General features: G+C 51.7%; 1 protein-coding gene across 1 annotated transcript in view; it reads left to right on the forward strand.

Moving 5' to 3' along the window:
- Positions 1-26,918, forward strand: part of LOC119973347 (laminin subunit beta-4-like) — a 163,850-nt gene that overhangs the window by 99,950 nt on the left and 36,982 nt on the right. The window contains 1 exon segment of the mRNA XM_038811282.1: positions 25,260-25,629. Within this exon segment, the coding sequence (XP_038667210.1) occupies positions 25,260-25,629 (370 nt within the window).

Here is a 26,918-nt window from a genome sequence, read left to right on the forward strand (position 1 = left end):
GCGCTCCTTTCAATGTCCTGGCTGTCTCTCCTCTCGCGCTGTTTTGAATGTCCCGGCTGTCTTGCCTCTCGCGCTCTTTTCAATGTCCCGACTGTCTCTCCTCTCGCGCTGTTTTGAATGTCCCGGCTGTCTTACCTCTTGCGCTCTTTTCAATGTCCCGGCTGTCTCTCCTCTCGCGCTCTTTTCAATGTCCTGGCTGTCTCTCCTCCCGCGCTGTTTTCAATGTCCCGGCTGTCTTACCTCTCGCGCTCTTTTCAATGTCCCGGCTGTCTCTCCTCTCGCGCTGTTTTCAATGTCCTGGCTGTCTCTCCTCTCGCGCTCCTTTCAATGTCCTGGCTGTCTCTCCTCTCGCGCTGTTTTGAATGTCCCGGCTGTCTTACCTCTTGCGCTGTTTTCAATGTCCCGGCTGTCTTACCTCTCGCGCTGTTTTCAATGTCCCGGCTGTCTTACCTCTCGCGCTGTTTTCAATGTCCCGGCTGTCTCTCCTCTCGCGCTCCATTCAATGTCCCGGCTGTCTCTCCTCTCGCGCTCCTTTCAATGTCCTGGCTGTCTCTCCTCTCGCGCTGTTTTGAATGTCCCGGCTGTCTTACCTCTCGCGCTCTTTTCAATGTCCTGGCTGTCTCTCCTCCCGCGCTGTTTTGAATGTCCCGGCTGTCTTACCTCTCGCGCTCTTTTCAATGTCCCGGCTGTCTCTCCTCTCGCGCTGTTTTCAATGTCCTGGCTGTCTCTCCTCTCGCGCTGTTTTCAATGTCCCGGCTGTCTCTCCTCTCGCGCTGTTTTCAATGTCCCGGCTGTCTCTCCTCTCGCGCTCCTTTCAATGTCCTGGCTGTCTCTCCTCTCGCGCTGTTTTGAATGTCCCGGCTGTCTTACCTCTTGCGCTCTTTTCAATGTCCCGGCTGTCTTACCTCTCGCGCTGTTTTCAATGTCCCGGCTGTCTTACCTCTCGCGCTGTTTTCAATGTCCCGGCTGTCTTACCTCTTGCGCTCTTTTCAATGTCCCGACTGTCTCTCCTCTCGCGCTGTTTTCAATGTCCTGGCTGTCTCTCCTCTCGCGCTCCTTTCAATGTCCTGGCTGTCTCTCCTCTCGCGCTCTTTTCAATGTCCTGGCTGTCTCTCCTCTCGCGCTGTTTTGAATGTCCCGGCTGTCTTGCCTCTCGCGCTCTTTTCAATGTCCCGACTGTCTCTCCTCTCGCGCTGTTTTGAATGTCCCGGCTGTCTTACCTCTTGCGCTCTTTTCAATGTCCCGGCTGTCTTACCTCTCGCGCTCTTTTCAATGTCCTGGCTGTCTCTCCTCTCATGCTCTTTTCAATGTCCTGGCTGTCTCTCCTCCCGCGCTGTTTTCAATGTCCTGGCTGTCTCTCCTCCCGCGCTGTTTTCAATGTCCCGGCTGTCTTACCTCTCGCGCTCTTTTCAATGTCCCGGCTGTCTCTCCTCTCGCGCTGTTTTCAATGTCCCGGCTGTCTCTCCTCTCGCGCTGTTTTCAATGTCCCGGCTGTCCCTCCTCTCGCGCTCTTTTCAATGTCCCGGCTGTCTCTCCTCTCGCGCTGTTTTCAATGTCCCGGCTGTCTCTCCTCCCGCGCTGTTTTCAATGTCCCGGCTGTCTTACCTCTCGCGCTCTTTTCAATGTCCCGGCTGTCTCTCCTCTCGCGCTGTTTTCAATGTCCCGGCTGTCTCTCCTCTCGCGCTCCTTTCAATGTCCTGGCTGTCTCTCCTCTCGCGCTGTTTTGAATGTCCCGGCTGTCTTACCTCTCGCACTCTTTTCAATGTCCTGGCTGTCTCTCCTCTCGCGCTGTTTTGAATGTCCCGGCTGTCTTGCCTCTCGCGCTCCTTTCAATGTCCCGGCTGTCTCTCCTCTCGTGCTGTTTTCAATGTCCTGGCTGTCACTCCTCTCGCGCTCCTTTCAATGTCCTGGCTGTCTCTCCTCTCGCGCTGTTTTGAATGTCCCGGCTGTCTTGCCTCTCGCGCTCTTTTCAATGTCCCGACTGTCTCTCCTCTCGCGCTGTTTTGAATGTCCCGGCTGTCTTACCTCTTGCGCTCTTTTCAATGTCCCGGCTGTCTCTCCTCTCGCGCTCTTTTCAATGTCCTGGCTGTCTCTCCTCTCGCGCTCCTTTCAATGTCCCGACTGTCTTACCTCTCGCGCTCTTTTCAATGTCCTGGCTGTCTCTCCTCCCGCGCTGTTTTCAATGTCCCGGCTGTCTTACCTCTCGCGCTCTTTTCAATGTCCCGGCTGTCTCTCCTCTCGCGCTGTTTTCAATGTCCTGGCTGTCTCTCCTCCCGCGCTGTTTTCAATGTCCTGGCTGTCTTACCTCTCGCGCTGTTTTGAATGTCCCGGCTGTCTTACCTCTTGCGCTCTTTTCAATGTCCCGGCTGTCTCTCCTCTCGCGCTCTTTTCAATGTCCTGGCTGTCTCTCCTCTCGCGCTCCTTTCAATGTCCTGGCTGTCTCTCCTCTCGCGCTGTTTTCAATGTCCTGGCTGTCTCTCCTCTCGCGCTCCTTTCAATGTCCCGGCTGTCTTACCTCTCGCGCTCTTTTCAATGTCCCGGCTGTCTCTCCTCTCGCGCTGTTTTCAATGTCCCGGCTGTCTCTCCTCTCGCGCTCCTTTCAATGTCCCGGCAGTCTCTCCTCTCGCGCTCCTTTCAATGTCCCGGCTGTCTTACCTCTCGCGCTCTTTACAATGTCCTGGCTGTCTCTCCTCTCGCGCTGTTTTCAATGTCCCGGCTGTCTTACCTCTCGCGCTCCTTTCAATGTCCCGGCTGTCTCTCCTCTCGCGCTCCTTTCAATGTCCCGACTGTCTCTCCTCTCGCGCTGTTTTGAATGTCCCGGCTGTCTTGCCTCTCGCGCTCTTTTCAATGTCCCGACTGTCTCTCCTCTCGCGCTCCTTTCAATGTCCCGGCTGTCTCTCCTCTCGCGCTCTTTTCAATGTCCCGGCTGTCTCTCCTCCCGCGCTGTTTTCAATGTCCCGGCTGTCTTACCTCTCGCGCTCTTTTCAATGTCCCGGCTGTCTCTCCTCTCGCGCTGTTTTCAATGTCCTGGCTGTCTCTCCTCTCGCGCTCCTTTCAATGTCCTGGCTGTCTCTCCTCTCGCGCTGTTTTCAATGTCCTGGCTGTCTCTCCTCTCGCGCTCCTTTCAATGTCCCGGCTGTCTTACCTCTTGCGCTCTTTTCAATGTCCCGGCTGTCTTACCTCTCGCGCTCTTTTCAATGTCCTGGCTGTCTCTCCTCTCGCGCTGTTTTCAATGTCCTGGCTGTCTCTCCTCCCGCGCTGTTTTCAATGTCCCGGCTGTCTTACCTCTCGCGCTCTTTTCAATGTCCCGGCTGTCTCTCCTCTCGCGCTGTTTTCAATGTCCTGGCTGTCTCTCCTCTCGCGCTCCTTTCAATGTCCTGGCTGTCTCTCCTCTCGCGCTGTTTTGAATGTCCCGGCTGTCTTGCCTCTCGCGCTCTTTTCAATGTCCCGACTGTCTCTCCTCTCGCGCTGTTTTGAATGTCCCGGCTGTCTTACCTCTTGCGCTCCTTTCAATGTCCCGGCTGTCTCTCCTCTCGCGCTCTTTTCAATGTCCCGGCTGTCTCTCCTCTCGCGCTGTTTTCAATGTCCCGGCTGTCTCTCCTCCCGCGCTGTTTTCAATGTCCTGGCTGTCTCTCCTCCCGCGCTGTTTTCAATGTCCCGGCTGTCTTACCTCTCGCGCTCTTTTCAATGTCCCGGCTGTCTCTCCTCTCGCGCTGTTTTCAATGTCCTGGCTGTCTCTCCTCTCGCGCTCCTTTCAATGTCCCGGCTGTCTCTCCTCTCGCGCTGTTTTGAATGTCCCGGCTGTCTTGCCTCTCGCGCTCTTTTCAATGTCCCGACTGTGTCTCCTCTCGCGCTGTTTTGCATGTCCCGGCTGTCTTACCTCTTGCGCTCTTTTCAATGTCCCGGCTGTCTCTCCTCTCGCGCTCTTTTCAATGTCCTGGCTGTCTCTCCTCCCGCGCTGTTTTCAATGTCCCGGCTGCCTTACCTCTCACGCTCTTTTCAATGTCCCGGCTGTCTCTCCTCTCGCGCTGTTTTCAATGTCCCGGCTGTCTCTCCTCTCGCGCTGTTTTCAATGTCCTGGCTGTCTCTCCTCTCGCGCTCCTTTCAATGTCCCGGCTGTCTCTCCTCTCGCGCTGTTTTCAATGTCCTGGCTGTCTCTCCTCTCGCGCTCCTTTCAATGTCCTGGCTGTCTCTCCTCTCGCGCTGTTTTGAATGTCCCGGCTGTCTTGCCTCTCGCGCTCTTTTCAATGTCCCGACTGTCTCTCCTCTCGCGCTGTTTTGAATGTCCCGGCTGTCTTACCTCTTGCGCTCTTTTCAATGTCCCGGCTGTCTTACCTCTCGCGCTCTTTTCAATGTCCTGGCTGTCTCTCCTCTCGCGCTCCTTTCAATGTCCCGGCTGTCTCTCCTCTCGCGCTGTTTTCAATGTCCTGGCTGTCTCTCCTCTCGCGCTCCTTTCAATGTCCCGACTGTCTCTCCTCTCGCGCTCTTTTCAATGTCCTGGCTGTCTCTCCTCTCGCGCTCTTTTCAATGTCCTGGCTGTCTCTCCTCCCGCGCTGTTTTCAATGTCCCGGCTGTCTTACCTCTCGCGCTCTTTTCAATGTCCCGGCTGTCTCTCCTCTCGCGCTGTTTTCAATGTCCCGGCTGTCTCTCCTCTCGCGCTGTTTTCAATGTCCCGGCTGTCTCTCCTCTCGCGCTCCTTTCAATGTCCTGGCTGTCTCTCCTCTCGCGCTGTTTTCAATGTCCCGGCTGTCTCTCCTCTCGCGCTCCTTTCAATGTCCCGGCTGTCTCTCCTCTCGCGCTCTTTTCAATGTCCTGGCTGTCTCTCCTCTCGCGCTGTTTTCAATGTCCTGGCTGTCTCTCCTCTCGCGCTCCTTTCAATGTCCCGGCTGTCTCTCCTCTCGCGCTGTTTTGAATGTCCCGGCTGTCTTGCCTCTCGCGCTCTTTTCAATGTCCCGACTGTCTCTCCTCTCGCGCTGTTTTCAATGTCCTGGCTGTCTCTCCTCTCGCGCTGTTTTCAATGTCCCTGGCTGTCTCTCCTCTCGCGCTCTTTTCAATGTCCTGGCTGTCTCTCCTCTCGCGCTGTTTTCAATGTCCCGGCTGTCTCTCCTCTCGCGCTCTTTTCAATGTCCCGACTGTCTCTCCTCTCGCGCTGTTTTCAATGTCCCGGCTGTCTTACCTCTCGCGCTCTTTTCAATGTCCCGGCTGTCTTACCTCTCGCGCTCTTTTCAATGTCCCTGGCTGTCTCTCCTCTCGCGCTGTTTTCAATGTCCCGGCTGTCTCTCCTCTCGCGCTCTTTTCAATGTCCCGGCTGTCTCTCCTCTCGCGCTGTTTTCAATGTCCTGGCTGTCTCTCCTCTCGCGCTCTTTTCAATGTCCCGGCTGTCTCTCCTCTCGCGCTGTTTTCAATGTCCTGGCTGTCTCTCCTCTCGCGCTGTTTTCAATGTCCCGGCTGTCTTCCTCTCGCGCTCTTTTCAATGTCCCGACTGTCTCTCCTCTCGCGCTGTTTTGAATGTCCCGGCTGTCTTACCTCTTGCGCTCTTTTCAATGTCCCGGCTGTCTTACCTCTCGCGCTCTTTTCAATGTCCTGGCTGTCTCTCCTCCCGCGCTGTTTTCAATGTCCCGGCTGCCTTACCTCTCACGCTCTTTTCAATGTCCCGGCTGTCTTACCTCTCGCGCTCTTTTCAATGTCCTGGCTGTCTCTCCTCCCGCGCTGTTTTCAATGTCCTGGCTGTCTCTCCTCTCGCGCTCCTTTCAATGTCCCGGCTGTCTCTCCTCTCGCGCTGTTTTCAATGTCCCGGCTGTCTTACCTCTCGCGCTCTTTTCAATGTCCCGGCTGTCTCTCCTCTCGCGCTGTTTTCAATGTCCTGGCTGTCTCTCCTCTCGCGCTCCTTTCAATGTCCCGGCTGTCTCTCCTCTCGCGCTGTTTTCAATGTCCTGGCTGTCTCTCCTCTCGCGCTCCTTTCAATGTCCCGGCTGTCTCTCCTCCCGCGCTGTTTTCAATGTCCTGGCTGTCTCTCCTCTCGCGCTGTTTTGAATGTCCCGGCTGTCTTGCCTCTCGCGCTCTTTTCAATGTCCCGACTGTCTCTCCTCTCGCGCTGTTTTGCAATGTCCCGGCTGTCTTACCTCTGCGCTCTTTTCAATGTCCCGGCTGTCTTACCTCTCGCGCTCTTTTCAATGTCCCTGGCTGTCTCTCCTCCCGCGCTGTTTTCAATGTCCCGGCTGCCTTACCTCTCACGCTCTTTTCAATGTCCCGGCTGTCTTACCTCTCGCGCTCTTTTCAATGTCCTGGCTGTCTCTCCTCCCGCGCTGTTTTCAATGTCCTGGCTGTCTCTCCTCTCGCGCTCCTTTCAATGTCCCGGCTGTCTCTCCTCTCGCGCTGTTTTCAATGTCCCGGCTGTCTTACCTCTCGCGCTCTTTTCAATGTCCCGGCTGTCTCTCCTCTCGCGCTGTTTTCAATGTCCTGGCTGTCTCTCCTCTCGCGCTCCTTTCAATGTCCCGGCTGTCTTACCTCTTGCGCTCTTTTCAATGTCCTGGCTGTCTCTCCTCCCGCGCTGTTTTCAATGTCCTGGCTGTCTCTCCTCCCGCGCTGTTTTCAATGTCCCGGCTGTCTTACCTCTCGCGCTCTTTTCAATGTCCTGGCTGTCTCTCCTCCCGCGCTGTTTTCAATGTCCCGCTGTCTTACCTCTCGCGCTCTTTTCAATGTCCCGGCTGTCTCTCCTCTCGCGCTGTTTTCAATGTCCTGGCTGTCTCTCCTCTCGCGCTGTTTTCAATGTCCTGGCTGTCTCTCCTCTCGCGCTGTTTTGAATGTCCCGGCTGTCTTGCCTCTCGCGCTCTTTTCAATGTCCCGACTGTCTCTCCTCTCGCGCTGTTTTGAATGTCCCGGCTGTCTTACCTCTTGCGCTCTTTTCAATGTCCCGGCTGTCTTACCTCTCGCGCTGTTTTGAATGTCCCGGCTGTCTTACCTCTTGCGCTCTTTTCAATGTCCCGACTGTCTTACCTCTCGCGCTCTTTTCAATGTCCCGGCTGTCTCTCCTCTCGCGCTGTTTTCAATGTCCCGGCTGTCTTACCTCTCGCGCTCTTTTCAATGACCCGGCTGTCTCTCCTCTCGCGCTGTTTTCAATGTCCCGGCTGTCTCTCCTCTCGCGCTCCTTTCAATGTCCTGGCTGTCTCTCCTCTCGCGCTCTTTTCAATGTCCTGGCTGTCTCTCCTCCCGCGCTGTTTTCAATGTCCCGGCTGTCTCTCCTCTCGCGCTGTTTTCAATGTCCCGGCTGTCTCTCCTCTCGCGCTCCTTTCAATGTCCCGATTGTCTCTCCTCTCGCGCTGTTTTCAATGTCCTGGCTGTCTCTCCTCTCGCGCTGTTTTCAATGTCCCGGCTGTCTCTCCTCTCGCGCTCCTTTCAATGTCCCGGCTGTCTCTCCTCTCGCGCTCTTTTCAATGTCCTGGCTGTCTCTCCTCTCGCGCTGTTTTCAATGTCCTGGCTGTCTCTCCTCTCGCGCTCCTTTCAATGTCCCGGCTGTCTCTCCTCTCGCGCTGTTTTGAATGTCCCGGCTGTCTTGCCTCTCGCGCTCTTTTCAATGTCCCGACTGTCTCTCCTCTCGCGCTGTTTTCAATGTCCTGGCTGTCTCTCCTCTCGCGCTGTTTTCAATGTCCTGGCTGTCTCTCCTCTCGCGCTCCTTTCAATGTCCTGGCTGTCTCTCCTCTCGCGCTGTTTTGAATGTCCCGGCTGTCTTGCCTCTCGCGCTCTTTTCAATGTCCCGACTGTCTCTCCTCTCGCGCTGTTTTGAATGTCCCGGCTGTCTTACCTCTTGCGCTCTTTTCAATGTCCCGGCTGTCTTACCTCTTGCGCTCTTTTCAATGTCCTGGCTGTCTCTCCTCTCGCGCTGTTTTCAATGTCCCGGCTGTCTCTCCTCTCGCGCTCCTTTCAATGTCCCGGCTGTCTCTCCTCTCGCGCTGTTTTCAATGTCCTGGCTGTCTCTCCTCTCGCGCTCCTTTCAATGTCCCGGCTGTCTCTCCTCCCGCGCTGTTTTCAATGTCCTGGCTGTCTCTCCTCTCGCGCTGTTTTGAATGTCCCGGCTGTCTTGCCTCTCGCGCTCTTTTCAATGTCCCGACTGTCTCTCCTCTCGCGCTGTTTTGAATGTCCCGGCTGTCTTACCTCTTGCGCTCTTTTCAATGTCCCGGCTGTCTTACCTCTCGCGCTCTTTTCAATGTCCTGGCTGTCTCTCCTCCCGCGCTCCTCTCGCGCTGTTTTCAATGTCCCGGCTGCCTTACCTCTCACGCTCTTTTCAATGTCCCGGCTGTCTTACCTCTCGCGCTCTTTTCAATGTCCTGGCTGTCTCTCCTCCCGCGCTGTTTTCAATGTCCTGGCTGTCTCTCCTCTCGCGCTCCTTTCAATGTCCCGGCTGTCTCTCCTCTCGCGCTGTTTTCAATGTCCCGGCTGTCTTACCTCTCGCGCTCTTTTCAATGTCCCGGCTGTCTCTCCTCTCGCGCTGTTTTCAATGTCCTGGCTGTCTCTCCTCTCGCGCTCTTTTCAATGTCCCGGCTGTCTTACCTCTTGCGCTCTTTTCAATGTCCTGGCTGTCTCTCCTCTCGCGCTGTTTTCAATGTCCTGGCTGTCTCTCCTCCCGCGCTGTTTTCAATGTCCCGGCTGTCTTACCTCTCGCGCTCTTTTCAATGTCCTGGCTGTCTCTCCTCCCGCGCTGTTTTCAATGTCCCGCTGTCTTACCTCTCGCGCTCTTTTCAATGTCCCGGCTGTCTCTCCTCTCGCGCTGTTTTCAATGTCCTGGCTGTCTCTCCTCTCGCGCTGTTTTCAATGTCCTGGCTGTCTCTCCTCTCGCGCTGTTTTGAATGTCCCGGCTGTCTTGCCTCTCGCGCTCTTTTCAATGTCCCGACTGTCTCTCCTCTCGCGCTGTTTTGAATGTCCCGGCTGTCTTACCTCTTGCGCTCTTTTCAATGTCCCGGCTGTCTTACCTCTCGCGCTGTTTTGAATGTCCCGGCTGTCTTACCTCTTGCGCTCTTTTCAATGTCCCGACTGTCTTACCTCTCGCACTCTTTTCAATGTCCCGGCTGTCTCTCCTCTCGCGCTGTTTTCAATGTCCCGGCTGTCTTACCTCTCGCGCTCTTTTCAATGACCCGGCTGTCTCTCCTCTCGCGCTGTTTTCAATGTCCCGGCTGTCTCTCCTCTCGCGCTCCTTTCAATGTCCTGGCTGTCTCTCCTCTCGCGCTCTTTTCAATGTCCTGGCTGTCTCTCCTCCCGCGCTGTTTTCAATGTCCCGGCTGTCTCTCCTCTCGCGCTGTTTTCAATGTCCCGGCTGTCTCTCCTCTCGCGCTCCTTTCAATGTCCCGATTGTCTCTCCTCTCGCGCTGTTTTCAATGTCCTGGCTGTCTCTCCTCTCGCGCTGTTTTGAATGTCCCGGCTGTCTTGCCTCTCGCGCTCTTTTCAATGTCCCGACTGTCTCTCCTCTCGCGCTGTTTTGAATGTCCCGGCTGTCTTACCTCTTGCGCTCTTTTCAATGTCCCGGCTGTCTCTCCTCTCGCGCTCTTTTCAATGTCCCGGCTGTCTCTCCTCTCGCGCTGTTTTCAATGTCCCGGCTGTCTTACCTCTCGCGCTGTTTTCAATGTCCTGGCTGTCTCTCCTCTCGCGCTCCTTTCAATGTCCTGGCTGTCTCTCCTCCCGCGCTGTTTTCAATGTCCTGGCTGTCTCTCCTCCCGCGCTGTTTTCAATGTCCCGGCTGTCTTACCTCTCGCGCTCTTTTCAATGTCCCGGCTGTCTCTCCTCCCGCGCTGTTTTCAATGTCCTGGCTGTCTCTCCTCTCGCGCTGTTTTCAATGTCCCGGCTGTCTCTCCTCCCGCGCTGTTTTCAATGTCCCGGCTGTCTCTCCTCTCGCGCTCCTTTCAATGTCCCGGCTGTCTCTCCTCTCGCGCTGTTTTCAATGTCCTGGCTGTCTCTCCTCTCGCGCTCCTTTCAATGTCCCGGCTGTCTCTCCTCTCGCGCTGTTTTCAATGTCCTGGCTGTCTCTCCTCTCGCGCTCCTTTCAATGTCCCGGCTGTCTCTCCTCCCGCGCTGTTTTCAATGTCCTGGCTGTCTCTCCTCTCGCGCTGTTTTGAATGTCCCGGCTGTCTTGCCTCTCGCGCTCTTTTCAATGTCCCGACTGTCTCTCCTCTCGCGCTGTTTTGAATGTCCCGGCTGTCTTACCTCTTGCGCTCTTTTCAATGTCCCGGCTGTCTTACCTCTCGCGCTCTTTTCAGTGTCCTGGCTGTCTCTCCTCCCGCGCTGTTTTCAATGTCCCGGCTGCCTTACCTCTCACGCTCTTTTCAATGTCCCGGCTGTCTTACCTCTCGCGCTCTTTTCAATGTCCTGGCTGTCTCTCCTCCCGCGCTGTTTTCAATGTCCTGGCTGTCTCTCCTCTCGCGCTCCTTTCAATGTCCCGGCTGTCTCTCCTCTCGCGCTGTTTTCAATGTCCCGGCTGTCTTACCTCTCGCGCTCTTTTCAATGTCCCGGCTGTCTCTCCTCTCGCGCTGTTTTCAATGTCCTGGCTGTCTCTCCTCTCGCGCTCCTTTCAATGTCCCGGCTGTCTTACCTCTTGCGCTCTTTTCAATGTCCTGGCTGTCTCTCCTCCCGCGCTGTTTTCAATGTCCTGGCTGTCTCTCCTCCCGCGCTGTTTTCAATGTCCCGGCTGTCTTACCTCTCGCGCTCTTTTCAATGTCCTGGCTGTCTCTCCTCCCGCGCTGTTTTCAATGTCCCGCTGTCTTACCTCTCGCGCTCTTTTCAATGTCCCGGCTGTCTCTCCTCTCGCGCTGTTTTGAATGTCCCGGCTGTCTTACCTCTTGCGCTCCTTTCAATGTCCCGGCTGTCTCTCCTCTCGCGCTCTTTTCAATGTCCCGGCTGTCTCTCCTCTCGCGCTGTTTTCAATGTCCCGGCTGTCTCTCCTCCCGCGCTGTTTTCAATGTCCTGGCTGTCTCTCCTCCCGCGCTGTTTTCAATGTCCCGGCTGTCTTACCTCTCGCGCTCTTTTCAATGTCCCGGCTGTCTCTCCTCTCGCGCTGTTTTCAATGTCCTGGCTGTCTCTCCTCTCGCGCTCCTTTCAATGTCCCGGCTGTCTCTCCTCTCGCGCTGTTTTGAATGTCCCGGCTGTCTTGCCTCTCGCGCTCTTTTCAATGTCCCGACTGTCTCTCCTCTCGCGCTGTTTTGCATGTCCCGGCTGTCTTACCTCTTGCGCTCTTTTCAATGTCCCGGCTGTCTCTCCTCTCGCGCTCTTTTCAATGTCCTGGCTGTCTCTCCTCCCGCGCTGTTTTCAATGTCCCGGCTGCCTTACCTCTCACGCTCTTTTCAATGTCCCGGCTGTCTCTCCTCTCGCGCTGTTTTCAATGTCCCGGCTGTGTCTCCTCTCGCGCTGTTTTCAATGTCCTGGCTGTCTCTCCTCTCGCGCTCCTTTCAATGTCCCGGCTGTCTCTCCTCTCGCGCTGTTTTCAATGTCCTGGCTGTCTCTCCTCTCGCGCTCCTTTCAATGTCCCGGCTGTCTCTCCTCTCGCGCTGTTTTCAATGTCCCGGCTGTCTTGCCTCTCGCGCTCTTTTCAATGTCCCGACTGTCTCTCCTCTCGCGCTGTTTTGAATGTCCCGGCTGTCTTACCTCTTGCGCTCTTTTCAATGTCCCGGCTGTCTTACCTCTCGCGCTCTTTTCAATGTCCTGGCTGTCTCTCCTCTCGCGCTCCTTTCAATGTCCCGGCTGTCTCTCCTCTCGCGCTGTTTTCAATGTCCTGGCTGTCTCTCCTCTCGCGCTCCTTTCAATGTCCCGACTGTCTCTCCTCTCGCGCTCTTTTCAATGTCCTGGCTGTCTCTCCTCTCGCGCTCTTTTCAATGTCCTGGCTGTCTCTCCTCCCGCGCTGTTTTCAATGTCCCGGCTGTCTTACCTCTCGCGCTCTTTTCAATGTCCCGGCTGTCTCTCCTCTCGCGCTGTTTTCAATGTCCCGGCTGTCTCTCCTCTCGCGCTGTTTTCAATGTCCCGGCTGTCTCTCCTCTCGCGCTCCTTTCAATGTCCTGGCTGTCTCTCCTCTCGCGCTGTTTTCAATGTCCCGGCTGTCTCTCCTCTCGCGCTCCTTTCAATGTCCCGGCTGTCTCTCCTCTCGCGCTCTTTTCAATGTCCTGGCTGTCTCTCCTCTCGCGCTGTTTTCAATGTCCTGGCTGTCTCTCCTCTCGCGCTCCTTTCAATGTCCCGGCTGTCTCTCCTCTCGCGCTGTTTTGCAATGTCCCGGCTGTCTTGCCTCTCGCGCTCGTTTTCAATGTCCCGACTGTCTCTCCTCTCGCGCTGTTTTCAATGTCCTGGCTGTCTCTCCTCTCGCGCTGTTTTCAATGTCCTGGCTGTCTCTCCTCTCGCGCTCCTTTCAATGTCCTGGCTGTCTCTCCTCTCGCGCTGTTTTGAATGTCCCGGCTGTCTTGCCTCTCGCGCTCTTTTCAATGTCCCGACTGTCTCTCCTCTCGCGCTGTTTTGAATGTCCCGGCTGTCTTACCTCTTGCGCTCTTTTCAATGTCCCGGCTGTCTTACCTCTTGCGCTCTTTTCAATGTCCTGGCTGTCTCTCCTCTCGCGCTGTTTTCAATGTCCCGGCTGTCTCTCCTCTCGCGCTCCTTTCAATGTCCCGGCTGTCTCTCCTCTCGCGCTGTTTTCAATGTCCTGGCTGTCTCTCCTCTCGCGCTCCTTTCAATGTCCCGGCTGTCTCTCCTCCCGCGCTGTTTTCAATGTCCTGGCTGTCTCTCCTCTCGCGCTGTTTTGAATGTCCCGGCTGTCTTGCCTCTCGCGCTCTTTTCAATGTCCCGACTGTCTCTCCTCTCGCGCTGTTTTGAATGTCCCGGCTGTCTTACCTCTTGCGCTCTTTTCAATGTCCCGGCTGTCTTACCTCTCGCGCTCTTTTCAATGTCCTGGCTGTCTCTCCTCCCGCGCTGTTTTCAATGTCCCGGCTGCCTTACCTCTCACGCTCTTTTCAATGTCCCGGCTGTCTTACCTCTCGCGCTCTTTTCAATGTCCTGGCTGTCTCTCCTCCCGCGCTGTTTTCAATGTCCTGGCTGTCTCTCCTCTCGCGCTCTTTTCAATGTCCCGGCTGTCTCTCCTCTCGCGCTGTTTTCAATGTCCCGGCTGTCTTACCTCTCGCGCTCTTTTCAATGTCCCGGCTGTCTCTCCTCTCGCGCTGTTTTCAATGTCCTGGCTGTCTCTCCTCTCGCGCTCCTTTCAATGTCCCGGCTGTCTTACCTCTTGCGCTCTTTTCAATGTCCTGGCTGTCTCTCCTCCCGCGCTGTTTTCAATGTCCTGGCTGTCTCTCCTCCCGCGCTGTTTTCAATGTCCCGGCTGTCTTACCTCTCGCGCTCTTTTCAATGTCCTGGCTGTCTCTCCTCCCGCGCTGTTTTCAATGTCCCGCTGTCTTACCTCTCGCGCTCTTTTCAATGTCCCGGCTGTCTCTCCTCTCGCGCTGTTTTCAATGTCCTGGCTGTCTCTCCTCTCGCGCTGTTTTCAATGTCCTGGCTGTCTCTCCTCTCGCGCTGTTTTGAATGTCCCGGCTGTCTTGCCTCTCGCGCTCTTTTCAATGTCCCGACTGTCTCTCCTCGCGCGCTGTTTTGAATGTCCCGGCTGTCTTACCTCTTGCGCTCTTTTCAATGTCCCGGCTATCTTACCTCTCGCGCTGTTTTGAATGTCCCGGCTGTCTTACCTCTTGCGCTCTTTTCAATGTCCCGACTGTCTTACCTCTCGCGCTCTTTTCAATGTCCCGGCTGTCTCTCCTCTCGCGCTGTTTTCAATGTCCCGGCTGTCTTACCTCTCGCGCTCTTTTCAATGACCCGGCTGTCTCTCCTCTCGCGCTGTTTTCAATGTCCCGGCTGTCTCTCCTCTCGCGCTCCTTTCAATGTCCTGGCTGTCTCTCCTCTCGCGCTCTTTTCAATGTCCTGGCTGTCTCTCCTCCCGCGCTGTTTTCAATGTCCCGGCTGTCTCTCCTCTCGCGCTGTTTTCAATGTCCCGGCTGTCTCTCCTCTCGCGCTCCTTTCAATGTCCCGATTGTCTCTCCTCTCGCGCTGTTTTCAATGTCCTGGCTGTCTCTCCTCTCGCGCTGTTTTGAATGTCCCGGCTGTCTTGCCTCTCGCGCTCTTTTCAATGTCCCGACTGTCTCTCCTCTCGCGCTGTTTTGAATGTCCCGGCTGTCTTACCTCTTGCGCTCTTTTCAATGTCCCGGCTGTCTTACCTCTCGCGCTCTTTTCAATGTCCTGGCTGTCTCTCCTCCCGCGCTGTTTTCAATGTCCTGGCTGTCTCTCCTCTCGCGCTCCTTTCAATGTCCCGGCTGTCTCTCCTCTCGCGCTGTTTTCAATGTCCCGGCTGTCTTACCTCTCGCGCTCTTTTCAATGTCCCGGCTGTCTCTCCTCTCGCGCTGTTTTCAATGTCCTGGCTGTCTCTCCTCTCGCGCTCCTTTCAATGTCCCGGCTGTCTTACCTCTTGCGCTCTTTTCAATGTCCTGGCTGTCTCTCCTCCCGCGCTGTTTTCAATGTCCTGGCTGTCTCTCCTCCCGCGCTGTTTTCAATGTCCCGGCTGTCTTACCTCTCGCGCTCTTTTCAATGTCCTGGCTGTCTCTCCTCCCGCGCTGTTTTCAATGTCCCGCTGTCTTACCTCTCGCGCTCTTTTCAATGTCCCGGCTGTCTCTCCTCTCGCGCTGTTTTCAATGTCCTGGCTGTCTCTCCTCTCGCGCTGTTTTCAATGTCCTGGCTGTCTCTCCTCTCGCGCTGTTTTGAATGTCCCGGCTGTCTTGCCTCTCGCGCTCTTTTCAATGTCCCGACTGTCTCTCCTCGCGCGCTGTTTTGAATGTCCCGGCTGTCTTACCTCTTGCGCTCTTTTCAATGTCCCGGCTATCTTACCTCTCGCGCTGTTTTGAATGTCCCGGCTGTCTTACCTCTTGCGCTCTTTTCAATGTCCCGACTGTCTTACCTCTCGCGCTCTTTTCAATGTCCCGGCTGTCTCTCCTCTCGCGCTGTTTTCAATGTCCCGGCTGTCTTACCTCTCGCGCTCTTTTCAATGACCCGGCTGTCTCTCCTCTCGCGCTGTTTTCAATGTCCCGGCTGTCTCTCCTCTCGCGCTCCTTTCAATGTCCTGGCTGTCTCTCCTCTCGCGCTCTTTTCAATGTCCTGGCTGTCTCTCCTCCCGCGCTGTTTTCAATGTCCCGGCTGTCTCTCCTCTCGCGCTGTTTTCAATGTCCCGGCTGTCTCTCCTCTCGCGCTCCTTTCAATGTCCCGATTGTCTCTCCTCTCGCGCTGTTTTCAATGTCCTGGCTGTCTCTCCTCTCGCGCTGTTTTGAATGTCCCGGCTGTCTTGCCTCTCGCGCTCTTTTCAATGTCCCGACTGTCTCTCCTCTCGCGCTGTTTTGAATGTCCCGGCTGTCTTACCTCTTGCGCTCTTTTCAATGTCCCGGCTGTCTCTCCTCTCGCGCTCTTTTCAATGTCCCGGCTGTCTCTCCTCTCGCGCTGTTTTCAATGTCCCGGCTGTCTTACCTCTCGCGCTGTTTTCAATGTCCTGGCTGTCTCTCCTCTCGCGCTCCTTTCAATGTCCTGGCTGTCTCTCCTCCCGCGCTGTTTTCAATGTCCTGGCTGTCTCTCCTCCCGCGCTGTTTTCAATGTCCCGGCTGTCTTACCTCTCGCGCTCTTTTCAATGTCCCGGCTGTCTCTCCTCCCGCGCTGTTTTCAATGTCCTGGCTGTCTCTCCTCTCGCGCTGTTTTCAATGTCCCGGCTGTCTCTCCTCCCGCGCTGTTTTCAATGTCCCGGCTGTCTCTCCTCTCGCGCTCCTTTCAATGTCCCGGCTGTCTCTCCTCTCGCGCTGTTTTCAATGTCCTGGCTGTCTCTCCTCTCGCGCTCCTTTCAATGTCCCGGCTGTCTCTCCTCTCGCGCTGTTTTCAATGTCCTGGCTGTCTCTCCTCTCGCGCTCCTTTCAATGTCCCGGCTGTCTCTCCTCCCGCGCTGTTTTCAATGTCCTGGCTGTCTCTCCTCTCGCGCTGTTTTGAATGTCCCGGCTGTCTTGCCTCTCGCGCTCTTTTCAATGTCCCGACTGTCTCTCCTCTCGCGCTGTTTTGAATGTCCCGGCTGTCTTACCTCTTGCGCTCTTTTCAATGTCCCGGCTGTCTTACCTCTCGCGCTCTTTTCAATGTCCCGGCTGTCTTACCTCTCGCGCTCTTTTCAATGTCCTGGCTGTCTCTCCTCCCGCGCTGTTTTCAATGTCCTGGCTGTCTCTCCTCTCGCGCTCCTTTCAATGTCCCGGCTGTCTCTCCTCTCGCGCTGTTTTCAATGTCCCGGCTGTCTTACCTCTCGCGCTCTTTTCAATGTCCCGGCTGTCTCTCCTCTCGCGCTGTTTTCAATGTCCTGGCTGTCTCTCCTCTCGCGCTCCTTTCAATGTCCCGGCTGTCTTACCTCTTGCGCTCTTTTCAATGTCCTGGCTGTCTCTCCTCCCGCGCTGTTTTCAATGTCCTGGCTGTCTCTCCTCCCGCGCTGTTTTCAATGTCCCGGCTGTCTTACCTCTCGCGCTCTTTTCAATGTCCTGGCTGTCTCTCCTCCCGCGCTGTTTTCAATGTCCCGCTGTCTTACCTCTCGCGCTCTTTTCAATGTCCCGGCTGTCTCTCCTCTCGCGCTGTTTTCAATGTCCTGGCTGTCTCTCCTCTCGCGCTGTTTTCAATGTCCTGGCTGTCTCTCCTCTCGCGCTGTTTTGAATGTCCCGGCTGTCTTGCCTCTCGCGCTCTTTTCAATGTCCCGACTGTCTCTCCTCTCGCGCTGTTTTGAATGTCCCGGCTGTCTTACCTCTTGCGCTCTTTTCAATGTCCCGGCTGTCTTACCTCTCGCGCTGTTTTGAATGTCCCGGCTGTCTTACCTCTTGCGCTCTTTTCAATGTCCCGACTGTCTTACCTCTCGCGCTCTTTTCAATGTCCCGGCTGTCTCTCCTCTCGCGCTGTTTTCAATGTCCCGGCTGTCTTACCTCTCGCGCTCTTTTCAATGTCCCGGCTGTCTCTCCTCTCGCGCTGTTTTCAATGTCCCGGCTGTCTCTCCTCTCGCGCTCCTTTCAATGTCCTGGCTGTCTCTCCTCTCGCGCTCTTTTCAATGTCCTGGCTGTCTCTCCTCCCGCGCTGTTTTCAATGTCCCGGCTGTCTCTCCTCTCGCGCTGTTTTCAATGTCCCGGCTGTCTCTCCTCTCGCGCTCCTTTCAATGTCCCGATTGTCTCTCCTCTCGCGCTGTTTTCAATGTCCTGGCTGTCTCTCCTCTCGCGCTGTTTTGAATGTCCCGGCTGTCTTGCCTCTCGCGCTCTTTTCAATGTCCCGACTGTCTCTCCTCTCGCGCTGTTTTGAATGTCCCGGCTGTCTTACCTCTTGCGCTCTTTTCAATGTCCCGGCTGTCTCTCCTCTCGCGCTCTTTTCAATGTCCCGGCTGTCTCTCCTCTCGCGCTGTTTTCAATGTCCCGGCTGTCTTACCTCTCGCGCTGTTTTCAATGTCCTGGCTGTCTCTCCTCTCGCGCTCCTTTCAATGTCCTGGCTGTCTCTCCTCCCGCGCTGTTTTCAATGTCCCGGCTGTCTCTCCTCTCGCGCTCCTTTCAATGTCCCGGCTGTCTCTCCTCTCGCGCTGTTTTGAATGTCAAATAACAAATATAATAAATACACATGCATACGCTAAAGAGACTAACTTACTTCTAATACTGAACAACTAAAATACTTATCTAGACAGGAATAGGCAAGGTCAGGGGACAAGGCCTTCGTCCCGCTCTTGGTCTGCAACTCTCAGATTCTTAAAGTTGTCAGGATCTAGCAAGGTCTGGATCACGTAGCGATGGTTGTATTGGCACTTACAGTTCGATGGCTGATGCTCAACGGCCGGTGATGAAACTGGAGTCAGGATGCGATGTAACAAGTCTGGGCCGGAGTCTGGAAGCAACAGACCTGAGCCGGAGCAAAGCAGACCGAACCATGTGCGGGGTCTATTCTTATAGGTCCTAGAGGTCCGTGCCCCCTTGAGGCGGTTCTTTTACCTGCCATGTATCGATTGGGCCTTTCCCAATCGATATCTTCCAAACCCCCCAATCTGAGGGTCGTTCCTTGATGGGTGGGGCGGACCCTACGGTTCTTTGTGTTGGTTACTGTGGCGCCATTCTGTCTGGGCGTCTACGCAAAAGTATCCATTGATACTTAAATGTTTCTATTGTGCGGGGTCTGGATCTGGATCACCTCATTACTATGCAGATCTGTTTCCATTTGCACCTTTGGCTGAAACTCTGCACCTGGCCAAAAACTGGTTTCTGTACGTGTAGAATGTAAATTAGTCTTCTGCAAACTGCTTGTCCTCACTAAGACTGTTTTTCCCTGCAGCCTTAGCAGTTCTCCATTTTGTAGCCCAGTGTCCATCTTAGATGGCTACACTTCTTGAATTTACGCAACGTTTTGGCATCAACTACTTTCTGTGGTAGCGAATTCCACAGATTCACCACTCTCTGGGTGAAGAAATTTCTCCCCACCTCAGTCCTAAACGGTTTACCCCTTATCCTCAAACCATGACCCCTAGTTCTGGGCTGCCCCACCATGGGGAACATTCTTTCTGAATCTGCCTTGTCTAATCCTGTTAGAATTTTATAAGTTTCTATGAGAGCTCTCTCACTCTTCTAAACTCCAATGAACATAATCCTCACCGACTTAGTCTCCCTTCATATGTCCCACCATCCCAGGAATCAGCCTGGTAAACCTTTGCTGCACTCCCTCCACAGCAAGACCATTCTTCCTCAGGTGAGGACACCAAAACTGCATACAATACTCCAGGTGTGGCCTCACCAATGTCCCCTACAACTGCAGTAAAACATCCCCATTCCGATACTGAAATCCTCTCGCTATTAAGGCCAACGTTCCGTTTGCCTTCTTTACTGCCTGCTGTACCGCCACGCTTACTTTCTGCAAGTGATGCATGAGGACACCAAGGTCTTGCCGAGTATATACTTTCTCAATTTACACCCATTCAAATAATAAGCTTGTCATGATATGCAAATGTGCAACCAATGAACACTCAGAACAGGACACAACCAATGGGCAGTCAGGACACTCAGAGGTGGCAACACCACAAGGGGGCATGACATAAACACTATAAAAGGGATGAGGCATTCACACCCTGCCTCTTTCCACAGACAGACATCTAGAGAGTTGGGCAGGGTTGATCAGCAGCATCACACCCCAGTATGTGGCTCAGAGCAAGCTGGTACAGTTAGACTGAGTTACTACAGTTAGATTAGCAGAGAGTCAAACTCATTTCAGAACTGTGTCAATAGTTCAATAAACACGTTGAACTCATTTCAGAGTCTGGAGCATCCTTTAGTTAAGACTGCATCAAGTAGCAGCCTGTGTTATCCGAATGATAACACAACAAAGCTGTCTTCCTATTTTTTTCTACTAAAGCGGATAACTTTTTAAATATAAATTTAGAGCACCCAATTATTTGTTTTTCCAATTAAGGGACAATTTAGCATGGACAATCCACCTCTCCTGCACATCTTTGGGTTGTGGTGGTGAGGCACATGCAGACACTGGGAGAATGTGCAAACTCGGCACAGATGGTGACCCGAGGCTGGGGTCGAACCCGGGTCCTCAGCGCTGTGAGGCAGCAGTGCTAACCACTGTGTCACCGTGCCGCCCTCAAAGTGGATATTCTTACATTTATCCACATTATACTGCACCTGCCATGCATATGCCCAATTACCCAGCCTGTATAAATCCCACTGAAGCATCTCAGCATCCGCCTCACAGCTCACCCTCCCACCCAACTTTGTATCATCTGCAAATTTAGAGAAAATACGTTTAGTTCCCTCATCCAAATCATTCATATATAATGTGAACAGTTGAGGTCCTAGAACAAATCCCTACGGTACCCCACTAGTCACTGCCATTTATTCCAACGTTTTGCTTCCTGTCTGTTAACCAGCTTTCAATCCATCTCAAGCCATTACCCATGATCCCATGCGCTTTAACTTTACATAGTGATCTGCTAAGTGAGACCTTGTCGAAAGCCTTGTGAAAGTCTAAGTAAATCATATGCACCGGTTCTCCCTGATCAACTCTTTTAGTTACATTGTCAAAGAATTCCAGTAGATTTGTCAACCATGATTTCTCTTTCATAAATCCATGCTGACTTTGTCTGATTATACCACAGCTTTCCAAATGCTGTGCTATGAAATCATTAATAATTGACTTCAGCCAGTTCCTTCTACTGACGTTAGTCTCACTGGTCTGTCACTCTCTGCTTTCCCTCTCTCTCCCTTTTTGAATAGTGGGGTTATATTAGCGACCCTCCACTCTGTAGGAACCATTCCGGAGTCCAGAATTTTGGAAAATGACCAACAATGTATCTACTATTTCTAGGGTGTCATGTGAGTTTACCTTTACGAAGTGGGTGTTTTTTTATAGAACAACTGCAGTGGGTGTACCTTAAGAAATGGGTGTTTATTACTGCAATGATGTCAGAATGTGGGTGGAGCTGGGCTGGCTGTCAGCTTTTAGTTTCACTTTGAGAAAAGCTTGGGTGCATCTGTGTTTTTTTTTGTTTTGTTTCAGTGTTCAGTGTCAGCCACAGAATGTATAATGTTGTTCTCTCTGCCATATAAAGACTATCTCTTGATCATTTGATGAATCCAGAGTGATAACTGTTCTCAGTAGTGAATTTAACCTGATGTGCTTCTGTTAAAAGGTTATTTTAGTCTTATGGATGTTAAGAGGAAAGTAAGGATTACTTAGTGTCGTATTCTTTGGGGGTTGTATTTGAATTAATGGTTGCTAAGATGTTCACTGTGTGTTTTAAAAAGGTTAACTTGAGTTCATAGAATAAACATTGTTTTGCTTTAGAACATACTTTTTGATTTCCGCTGTACCACACCTGTAGAGTGGGCGATGTGCTCCCCATACCCAAATCTAGTAAACGTCGTGGGTCAGGTGAACTCCATGATACACTTTGGGGTTCTCTAAACCCTGGCCCATAACAAGGGCCACTTCTTTGAAGAATCTGGGATGAAGATTATCAGGCCCTGGAGATTTATCCACCTTCAATCCTATTAATTTCCACAAAAGTATTTCTTTACTAATACTAATTTCCTTCAGCTCCTCACTGAAACTTGTGTTTCTCAGAACTTCCAGTACATTATTCATGTCTTCCTTTGTGAAGACAGAAGCAAAATACAAATTTAGTTCCTCAGCCATTTCTTTGTTCCCCGATATGAATTCCCCATTTCTGACTGTAAGGGGGCTACATTTTAACAATCGCCTCCTCGTTACATACATATAGAAGCTTTTACAGTCAGTTTTTTAAGTTCCCTGCTAGCTTACTTTCATATTGTATTTCCCCTTCTTAATCAATCCCTTGGTTTGCCTTTGCTGAATTTTAAACTGTACCCAATTCTCAGGTCTATTGCTTTTTCTTGCTAATTTGTATGCCTCTTCTTTGAATCTAATATCTCTAATTTCTCTTGTAAGCCATGGTTTGCCCGCAGTTCCCTTTCTAGCTTGCACCAAATAGGAATAAACAACTATTTGTTCCTTGGATGCCTGTCATTGCTTGTCCACTGTCCACGGTAATGTTTCCCACTCTGTCACAGCCAGCTCATGCCTCATGCCATCATAGTTACCTTTACTGAGGTTCTGGACTCTGGTCTCAGAATCAACTACCTCACTATCCACGTTGATAAAGAATTCTGTCATATCATAGAACATACAGTGCAGAAGGCGGAATTCGGCTCATCGTGTGTGCACCGACCCACTTAAGCCCTCACTTCCACCCTATCCCCATAACCCAATGTCCCCCTTAACCTTTTTGGACACTAAGGGCAATTTAGTATGGCCAAACCACCTCACCTGCATGTCTTTGGACTTTAGAAGGAAACCAGAGCATCCGGAGGAAACCCATGCAGACACAGGGAGAACGTGCAGACTCCGCATGGACAGTGACCCAGCAGGGAATCGAACCTGGGACCCTGGCACTGTGAAGCCACAATGCTATTCACTGTGCTACTGTGCTGCCCTGTTTTTTATGTAAAACTCTCCCCTGGTCTTAGAACATAGAACATAGAACATATATCGTAGTCACTCATCCCCAAGGGTTCTCTCACAAATAGATTGTCAATTAACCCTGTATCATTGCACAACACCAAATCCAAGATGGCCTGTCCCCTGTTGGTTCCTCAACGTGTTGGTCCAGAAAACCATCCCGTTTACACTCCTGAAATTCCTCCTCTATTGAACTGTGGCTAATTTGACTCCCCCAATCTACATGCAGATTAAAGACACCTATAATCACAGATATTCCTTTATCACAGATTTCTCTGATTTACTGTCTAATGCTATTCCCAATATTATCACTGCAGTTTGGTGGTCAGTATACCACCCTACGAATATTTTTGCCCCTTGGTGTTTCTTAACTCGACCCATGTAGATTCCACAGATACTAGATAGATTAGTCTGTGCTAATGTCTTTCCTCAATATTGTATCAATATTTTCTTTAATCAACAGTGCAACTCCACCACCTTTTCCTTACTAAATAAAAGCAAATTACTGCGGATGCTGGAATCTGAAACAAAAGGGAAAATGCTAGAAAATCTCAGCAAGACTGGCAGCATCTGTAGGGAGAGAAAAGAGCTAACGTTTCGAGTCCGATGACTCTTTGTCAAAGCTAACAGACAGGGAGAGTGGGAAATATTTATACTGTGGAGTGAGAATGAAAGATGAGTCATAGCCAACTTTTCCTTACTGTCTGCCCTTCCTAAAATCTGAATAGCCCTCAGTGTTTAGTTCTCATCCTTGGTCACCTTGGAGCCAGGTCTCCGTAATCCCATCAATTAATTCATCCTTTTTATTTTTATTTTTTTATTTTCATAAATTTAGAGTACCCAATTCATCTTTTCCAATTAAGGGGCAATTTAGCATGTTCAATTCCCCTATCTTGCACATCTTTGTGTTATGGGGGCGAAACCGAAGCAAACAAGGGGAGAATGTGCAAACTCCACACACGGACAGTGACCCAGAGCCAGGATCAAACCTGGGACCTCGGCACCATGAGACTGCAGTGCTACCACTGCGTCACCGTGCTGCCCCATCCATTTTGTGTTGAATTCTCTGTGCATTCAGGTACAAAACCTTAAGGTTAGTCCTATTAGCATTCCTCGTCCCATCACTACAATTTTGTACAGTGTCATTATCTGACATAGGCCCTTGATTTCTCTGCCTATTGCTTTTCTTATTTCACCTTGCTGCCCTTTTCTCTTGTTCTTGATTCCCCCCCGCTCTCAATCTTTGCATAGCTTCCCATCCCTCTGGCATATTAGTTTAAACCCTTCCCAACCGTTCGAGCAAACCCTTCCCCCCCCCTTCCCCCCCAAGGACATCAGTCCCGGTCCTGCCCAGGTGTAGCCCATCCAGTTTGCAAGGTCCCATCTCCCCCAGAACCGTTCCAAATGCCCCAGGAATCTCCCCCTCACACCCTCTCTTCAGCCATGTATTCAACCAATATATCCTGCTATTTCTACTCTGACGACCACGTGGCACTGATGGTAATCCTGAGATCACTACCTTTAAGGTCCAACTTTTCAACTTTCTTCCTAACTCCCTATATTCTGCTTTTAGGACCTCATCCCTGTTTTTACCGATGCCATTGGTACCAATGTGTACCACGGGCATTGGCTGTTCACCCCCTCCCTCCAGAGTGTTCCGTAACTGCTCCAAGACAACCTTGGCCCTTGCACCAGCGAGGCAACATACCATCCTGGAGTCTTATTTTCGGCCGCAGAAATGGCTATCTATTCCCCTTACAATTGAATCCCCTATAACTATTGCATTCTCATGCTTTTTACTCCTCCCCTCTGCAGCAGAACTAAACATCGTGCAACAAATTTGGTTGTTGCCACTTTCCCCTGAGAGGTAATTCCCTACTACAATATCCAAAGCAGTAAATCTGTTTTGTAGGGGAATGGCCACAAGGGATTCCTGCACTATCTGCCTATCTCTCTTACTCTACCTCGTGTTCACACATTCCCTTCCTGCCTGCAGAGTCTTAGCCTACGGTGTGACCACCTCTCTCTACGTGTTATCTACGACACTCTCCGCCTTACGGATGCTCCACAGTACTTGCAGCCACTGCTCCAGCTCCAAAACCCAGGCTTCCAGAAGCTCTAGCTGGAGACATTTCCTGCACACATGCTGATCGTGGGCTCTGGAAATGTCCCCAACTTCCCACATGGAGCAAGAGGAGCAAACCAAGGCTTTAAGCTCTCCTGCCATGACTTACCCTTTTAAATTAAAGCTTTGGAAGATGCTTGATATTAGATTATATCCAATTGTCTTTGGCCCTTCTTTCCTTGTCCTTGCTACTACCAAGAATGGAGAAAAGCACACCATTTATTATTTTTTATTTATTTTTAAATTTAAAGTACCCGATTCTTTTTGGGGAGAAATTTAGCATGGCCAGTCCACCTATCCTACATGCAGGCAAGGGGAGAATGTGCAAACTCTACACAGACAGTGTCCTGGGACCAGGATCGAACCCGGGTCCCGCCTTGAGAAAAGCACACCATTTATGACATGACCTTGCAATTCACTCACTATTAAAGCTGCTGACCTCCTGGCTTAATCTACATGGTGTTCCTTACATCGCAACTCTAAATCTGCCTCGTTTAAGGATGGAAAGCACACATTTTCCAGTCTTGTAGCCTGATGGATAAACAACGGCCCGAATTCTCCTGCCGTTGGAACTCCCTCATCCCGTTGGCAGCGTACCCACACCCACAGGTTTCCCGGCAGTGTAGAGTGGCTTCAATGGGAAATCCCATTGACAAGGGGCGGGAGTAGAGAATCCTGCCACAGTTGAGAAACATGCGTGCCACCAAGAAACATGTGACTGGAGGACCAGGGAATTGCGCCCAATATTTAAGGTAAACTAATGGCTATAAGAAATGAAGAATTGTGAACGTGAAGTGAAATGTTCCTCAGCAAGTGCAAACTAGACAATTTGATACAGTTGTTCATAATGATTAATATTATTGTGCCCATTAAGTCCATTTTACCCCTCATACATTTTTGCAATTTTAAGGGCCCAAGCTAAATGTGTTTCAGCAATGAGTTTTCATCCTGTTTCCTCCCAGCGAAACAGTGATCCTGCACATCGTGGGCAATTACAATACATTTATTCAGAACCATTTCACACAGGAGGAATATTTTCAAATGACCATTCTTTCAATATTTCCCCATGCAGCCTGTAACTGCACATTTGAAGGAACGGGAAGTCCTGCGTGTGACAAGCTGACAGGCGCCTGTAACTGTCGTGAAGGCGTAACGGGGCAGCGTTGCGACAAGTGTGCCTGGGGCTACTGCAAGGAGTTTCCAAAATGCACACCGTGTCATCCTTGTTTCAAGCTGCTGGATGAAGAGATCTGCGCCCTGAGCCCAGCAATCGACATGTCCAACAGGACCACCTTTGTGCCGGGAGTAAAATTGGGTCCTTCCTTTGACAAACGGTTTAAAAAGCTAGAAAAGAAAATTGCTGTGGTGGCCAACATTCTGAATGACTCTGTTATTTCCCCTGACGCACTTCAGCAGACAATGGATTATTTTGAAAAGATCAGGTAATGTACTCCATTTTATATGACTGCGCGATAAAGTATTCATTGAATATAACATTTAAGTTCTATGACTGCCCCTCACACTGAGTTAATTGTGCTTGCAATTTAAAATCAACTGTGTGCCAGGCTTACTTTAAATTCAACAAGAGACAAGCAATGCAATTCTCTGCTCCACTGATTAAAGTGGGATGAAAGCCCTCTTAAGACGTGCTGCACATTAGTTTTGACCCAGTCATCATTTATAGTTGGGATGTATCGCATAATATGAATCTTTCTCATGCATCATAACAAGCATTAAAACCCACATTTCCTTGGATTTTTCTGCTTGAACCTTGTCCATTATCAATCCACGTGGCAGTAAACTGCACAATTAAAGTCAGCCCTCTAGCAGTTAGTTTGTGGAGCCTGTTTAATTAATTCAGATTCTAGGCAACGGTAATTGAATCTTCCTGTAATGTCTGCAGGCTGTGAAGCATATTTCACAGAGTTTGCATAAAGGAAAGAGAAAGTTGAACCATGTACCATAGGTGAAAAACTGATTGTTAATACATTTCTACAGTTAATGTGAGCTGGTTCACAGACTGAATCTCCCACTTATATTATTTCTTGGATTTACTTTTCTTTGGCAATCCCATGAACTGCATCCAACTGCTATATAAGGCCAGAGTGCAGTGAAATTAGACTTGGACTCAGACAAGCCCAGCTGTCCTGCCCTGCCCCAGGCCTAGTGAGGACTAGAGACACCCCCGGCCCTTTCTCCCCCCCCCCCCCCCCGCAACCCCCCCCCCTTTCTCCCCCTCCCCCCCCCCGCCCGGTGTAAAGCAATGCTCCCTGTTCCCCACCCACCCTCCCTTGCAAAACAATGTTAGCGGTGTGGCCATTGCCCAGGGCACCCAGGCCTGAAATTTCCTAAACTCAGGACATTGACTAGAGTTAGTGAAAGTAGCCATGCCAGCCTGCTGGTTAGCTGGAATTTTATAGAAAGCCAAAACCACATCCATTCACTTCAAAGAGAAATAGTTTTAGTAGGCTGTAAGTGACAGCTTCCAGGCTGTCAGATATCTAGATTGTTTATTTTCATTCGTCTTCATGCTTGAATGCATCTCAAGTAGCTTTTTTTGAACCTAACCACAATGTTTATAAACATCCTGGAGTTAAATGCTTTCACTAATTCTTTTTTTTGGCAGAAAGCACTAAACTGCTTTTGATGTGGTCATGAGCTATCAATCGTAGCTAGATGTTTGTAAACATCATTCTAGGTGGTGCAAGGCACTACTGACAGTATACATATG

Source organism: Scyliorhinus canicula, chromosome 11 (genome assembly GCF_902713615.1).
Source record: "Scyliorhinus canicula chromosome 11, sScyCan1.1, whole genome shotgun sequence".
NCBI classification, from domain to species: Eukaryota; Metazoa; Chordata; class Chondrichthyes; order Carcharhiniformes; family Scyliorhinidae; genus Scyliorhinus; species Scyliorhinus canicula.